This window comes from Dipteris shenzhenensis, chromosome 24, assembly GCF_047967505.1.
Source record: "Dipteris shenzhenensis isolate YYH24624 ecotype China chromosome 24, Dip_SZ_1.0, whole genome shotgun sequence".
Lineage (NCBI taxonomy): Eukaryota > Viridiplantae > Streptophyta > Polypodiopsida > Gleicheniales > Dipteridaceae > Dipteris > Dipteris shenzhenensis.
Window position 1 is genome coordinate 3,510,586 of NC_141619.1, and position 6,049 is coordinate 3,516,634.

At 39.8% G+C, this 6,049-nt stretch overlaps 1 protein-coding gene across 1 annotated transcript in view; it reads left to right on the plus strand.

Annotated features, from left to right (window-relative positions):
• LOC147886099 (succinate dehydrogenase subunit 6, mitochondrial-like) overlaps positions 1–3,309 on the plus strand; it is a 40,002-nt gene extending 36,693 nt beyond the window's left edge. Inside the window, exon 3 of the mRNA XM_087395618.1 lies at positions 2,899–3,309. Within this exon, the coding sequence (XP_087251744.1) occupies positions 2,899–3,053 (155 nt within the window). The 3' untranslated portion in view covers positions 3,054–3,309. The remainder of the gene's footprint in view (positions 1–2,898) is intronic.
• The last annotated feature ends 2,740 nt before the right edge of the window (positions 3,310–6,049 follow it).

A 6,049-nucleotide genomic window follows, 5' to 3' on the forward strand; every position in this document is an offset into this window, starting at 1 on the left:
AGCCTGAATTTCAGCACTATGGCTAGCAGCAAGGATGATTTGTTGGGATGCTTGGGGCTAAGGACAAGCTTGATGGCACAAATTACCCCATGTGGACCTATATGATGGGGCATGTTTTGGCTGCCAAGAATTTGTGGAATATTGTTTTAGTAGGCACTTAGGTTAGGCCTACTCGTAATGTTGTCTTTGGTACTACAGGTAATGCCTCTGGTTCTACAAGTACTGCCTTGGCTCATTTGGTGAAGGGTCTAATGCTACTTTTGGTGTAGCTGCATCTTCTACTACAGGTATTTTGCCTCCTACTGAGGAGTAGATTCAGTGGGATGGTCGTGATGCCAAAGCACATGCCTTGACTGCTCTCTCAGTTAAAAGGGTCATTATCCCTCATATCCAGTCTTGAAAGACAGCAAATCATCAGCTTTCATCCTTATATTGGGTGTGGAATGAGGCGAGGGTTACCTATCTCCACAAGCAGTTGAAGGACTTGAATCTTGAAGAGGGTGGTAATATGTTGCTTCACATGCCTTTACCATGGTGTTGACTAGGACATTGACTAGAGAGCTATACAGACTTGATGCCTATGACAGATGCTTGGATGATGCTGGACTTGCAAATGCAGATGCCTATGTTGTTGATTGTTCTACCATGGCAGATACCCTTTTGTGGCATGAGAGGTTTGGGCCCCTCAACTTTGGATTTGGTGAAGTTACATAAGGATTGTATGATTTTGATCTTCCAAAAATGCATGTCTTCAAAGCATGTCTATGAAGCTTGCTTGCTTGGTAAGATGCACTGTTCTGCATTTCCCAAGGATGGGAGAGTTGGTGCCTCACGCAAGCTGTATTTGGTTCATAGTGATGTTTGTGGACCCATGCGGGTTGCAGGTCTTGGGGGATTTTACTATTTTGTGACATTTATCTCGCGGTCAATTTAATTCAATTTTTCACTGCATAGCAAAGATAAAGAATGGCTTTCAACAGCATCATGGAGCTGATTTATTAATGCCAGTGGTCCAAATGTTTAAGAAGGCTTGGGTTTGGTCCTTTAAGAGCAAAGCCATCCAGGTATGTGTTTATTTGGGATTGGGGACTGAATATCCACCCCTAGTTATAACTATGGGTGGAGTCTCTAGGGGTGGTTAAAGGAGGCCCAATCCTAGAATGTATGGTGTTAACGGAGGCCCAATACTACAAGCATTGAATAGGCTCGAATGTTTAGTCTAAATGCATCTTAAGTCGTATAAAAGACCTTGGGGTGTTTCTTAAAGTGGTACATTTTGTAGGGTATGCAGTCTGCAAGGTGTCCATTATACATGATGAGGAATTTACTTACAAGTCCATAGGCTGTGAAGTGCTGAGGTTGAAACCACACTGTGTGCTTGCTTTATTTTTAGGGGAAAAGTTTGGGCATGCTCTTGTATTCAACTAGATATATATGTTCCCCGTCTTAGTGGACATACCATTTATCTTATGAGTTTCCATCCACGTTGCAGTCTGTTGATATATTGATAAGTCTTTCTATTTTGAGGGGTACATTGCCTTATAACAATTTCCTTTTAAGCTTTTATGCATTAGAAATGCTTGTGCTGCGGTATTTAGACTGCACGAAGACTTTCGCTGTCTGGAGAAGAGAAAATTTCTGCTCACTAGGACCTGTCTTAATGGTATTGCACTACGATTTGCTGTGCTCATGGCAGCCAATAGAGATGCATTTGTTTGTTTCTCACTCAGCTTTTACCTCTGCTTCTTCGATACTTGAGCATAGCAAATGCACCCATGCAACACAATAGTTTTTGATTGACGAAGTCTGTTAGAGTGTCATGTCTTTCATTTCTTTTGTTGGTTTCCTAGTGGCCAACCTGCGCAGTGTTGACTGAAACACAGTAGAAAGATCTTTGCTTAAATGGATGCTCAAGAGAGAGTATGTGATGTGTTGGTTGCCTATCTTGAGGCATTACAAATCACTTATTATTTAGGATTCCTTACTTTCAGATATCTTGATGTTGGTCAAGAAGGTTGACTCCTAACAAGTTTGTAACTTAGGTGCATCTGAGTCTTGAGAAGATGGGGTTAACTGGAGACTCACTGTCCAATAAGATGGGGTTAATTTGAGACTAATTTGCTGTCTCAATGACTCAAGGTGAGCTCATATAAATTGAGATAGGTGCCATGCCAGAGTCTGGATGATTGGCGGATAATGGTGGATAATCACATCTCCACTCACAGGTCTCTTCGAGGGCTTGAACGTAGTAGTTGCTAAATGGCTGGGACAACACATCTCTTCTGTTCTGATTTTCCAGCCTCTTCAGGCGAAGATTCTCTCCGTGTGAAAGAAAGCCTGGAATTTTCTCTTTCTCAGGGCCTGTCTTCTGTCCTTGCTTTTCTCTTTCTCAGGGCCTATCTTCTCTTTTATCAAACCCCAAAGACAAATTTCAGATATCCATAAAGTTTATGCTGGTGTTACTTGCAAAGAAATTTTTTTGTTTCAAGACAGTTGGTCACATCCTATAAAGAGGAAAGAATTTAAAGGCAAGAAATTTGTTGACATCCCTCCTTCTCTTGTCTTATGTATTGAGTCGAGATTTCAGCTCTGTTAGTCTAATTTTTGTTTCAAGACAGAAAACTTGTTGACATCCTATCAAGAGGAAAGAATTTAAAGGCAAGAACTTCTTTGCCCACATCCCTCCTTAAGGCCTCGTGTCTTATGTATTGAGTCAAGAATTTCATTTATGCTTTGTTTACAGTAATTTCGAAGGATCATATCTGTGTTATTCTGTAGCTCGTCTGCTTATTTGTTTTCAATGATTAAGGCTGGAGTTTTTAGTGTACATGCAAATTGACGTGTTGTTTCATTCACTGGAAAATCATTCATGATTGGAGCTTATCTTGATTGCTGTAGGGACACTCCTCTCACTTGTGGCCGGGGTGGCAGCTGGGTGGAGCCTTGCACAAGAGGGTGCAACGATTGCTTATGGGCTTCACAAGTTTGATTGCATGGACACAAATCTAAAGTTTTTGGAATGGTGGAGAGAGAGGACTGAGGGTTCTGTATGAACTGGAAGATTGGATAGTTGCAGCGGCATTTAAGCTACTGCATGAAAGGACTACTGGTGACTGGATTCTTGTTCCTCTTTTATGCTCATCAAATAGCAGTTTTGCCGCATGTTTCTATCAATCTTTGTTGTAGTGCATCTGATCCCACAGCTCCTAATCATAATTGCTCTGGGCATGAGTGATCCTTTAATGCACATGCATATTGGGGCGAATTGTCTCTAGTTTTGGTTTTCAATAGAAGAAAAAATTAACACATTTATATGGATTTTTAAAGGGATGTTTGTGTAAATGGTCCAAAGACCACACATGGGAAGAGGATTACGTAGATTTGCAATCAAGGATGGAGCAGTAGAAATATTAATGATCATCATGCATAATTCAATGGAATAAACTAACAAAATAGTCATGGTGCAAAAAAGCCCAATGATGGCCAATCTTCCATTCAATTGTAGCATGAGGATGGATATCAATGCCTTGATCAAAACCATAGCCCATTGTGAAGGAATATTGCTACCATTGCTTTGAAATCTAAGAAAATGAAGCCTCTTGAAGTGAATCTAGATGGAGTGAATGTGATCTCAACTAATTTCGTAGAAAATGTGGAAGTTCACTTCTTGAACATAATAAATTCAACATCAAATTGGTTGACAAACTAAGCTTCCTCCCTTGGGACTTATTAAAGGATCTCTACCCAATCAGATTGCAAAACTAAGGTTTTTCATCATAGTTGTGGTAACATACATGTGAGACACTTTACGAGTATTTAATATTATCATTAAGTAGCTAAGAATACTATCATTGAATGGTCTTAGGTGACACCCTTTAAGAGCACTCTCAATACTATCATCTTGGTTTGGTTGACCAAACCAAGATGTCTCCTTTATAACATATGAAGGGTGCACCTAATCAAATTGCAAAATTAAGGTTTTCCATATTAGGTGTGGTAATGCACATGTGAAACTCTCTAAGAGCATTCAATACTTCGTGTATTGCATGCTTCATCCAAAACTTGCAAGCTAATATGTTGGCATGACAAATTGAGAATAAATGATAAGGTGACTACTACACATTTAATTCTTAATTTGGTGATCCCTAGCTGTGTCATTGCCTACTTTTGAAACCCCACTCAAATTTGGAGAAGAAAGTGAATGTAATACTAAATTCAAAGTGCATCATGGCCACAAAAGATTTAGTCAATTCAATGATGGTCTTTCAAACAAAGGAAGGACAGGGGAAGAAAGAATCGATGCTTAAGGAGAACAAATGAAATGTTTTGGAAACCACTTCTATAACCTACCATGGGGCAAGGGACCTAAATCACAGGGGTTTGAGGCCAAGGAGAGAGAAGGAATATGGCGTGGTTGATATGAACCTTGGAGGACAAGATGACCTCAAGGTTATCCTTACCTTCCCAAACTAGTCATATGGATAGAAGATGTTTCACAAGCTTAAAGAAACTATTGTTAATCATCCTCTCTTATATATGCCAAGGTGTTGGTCACCTTTCTTGGATTTTGTTAGCTCGAGGATGGTAGATCTGTTTGCAAGTAGCCTAGGTCCTTGCCATTAAGAGGAGATGTAAAGTAAGTATAAACGTGGATTCGCAAGAGGTCTTATCATAGAAGGGGTTAAGAGATAACCATTCCACAAGGTTCTAGGGATAAAAGGAGCTTCTCGGGTTCAGAAAAGAGTAATGGGTTTTAGAATAGGAGGTTGTAGATTAGTTGATTTTAGAATAGAAGGAGGTTGTGGGGTTTCGAAAAGAGTTTCGCGTTTAGAAAAAGGTGGAGTTCAAAGAAGGTAACAATCGAGAAATGATTCTCTAGCATCCCTCAAATTTGAGATGTTAAGGGCTTACAATGCTATCTAGGAGATTTGGGTTCAGAAAAGGAATAGGGAGTGAGACTTCAAGGTTTAGAAATTTGGCATAGGGCTTAGAAAAGGGTTTAGCGGCTTGGGTTGGAGTGGAGAAGGTAGAGGAGAGCATGGGAGGAGAGGGAGATTGCAGGGATTGAGATTAGGAGGAGGGAGATTGAAAGGTTAGGGAGTGGATTGCAAGGTTGGGGGATGCTAAAGGGTAGTGGAGAGTGTTGGGAGCATGGACATTGGGGGAGAGTGCAAGTACACGAAATGTGAGTTCAACACAATGCCCAAAGAGTTTGGGTTTTCACAGTATTTATACATGAGCCTTGACACACACTATATGTAGAACTATTTTTCTCTATAGGACCTAGCTTACCACACCTTGGCTTAGATGTATCATGTAAGATGTCACTTTGGAATGGTCAGAACTCACTTTGGAGTTCAGTATATATGTGTTTCTGAGCATTCTAGCTCTTGTCTATTACTACAACTAGTCCTTCTCTCTCTAGCCTCAAAATACACTTGGTGTTGAAATCCAAGGTCTTGATATAAAAATGGGTTAGACAAAAGTGCAAATGGAGTTTCGATTAGGGAATTCTTACACTTTTTTTGTTGACTCATAGTGAGCAACATTGTCTCACTAATCCTAGTATTTCTATCCCTAGAACTTGGAATTGTAAAATCTAGAAAACTATCCCAATATTCTTTAGAGTATGATGATCATACATACTAATGCTATCATATATTCTAAATATTATAATAGAACCCAACTTATTGCAAGCAGAGCTATGCTGCTACACAGTTTGAATCTTTGCTCCATTGACATCATTGTTTGTCCCGAAGAATCCGTGATCTTTAAATTGACACACATGGAAGCCTTCAAGAAGATAGACTCTGTGGAGATGATTAGTGATTCTAGTGTCTATGTTAATGAAGAATGACTGTACAAATACATTTTGCTTTGATAAGTGGTAGCAAGCATCACTTTTATTACAGAGGAGAGTTTGCATACCTGCCACCATCCAACAAGAAAAGCGTGGTGAGAACCCGCTTAGACCTTAGTTGGGTAGATAGGTGTCATATACACTATGCCCTTGTTATCAGTGTAATAAACTAAAGTTTAACCACAAACT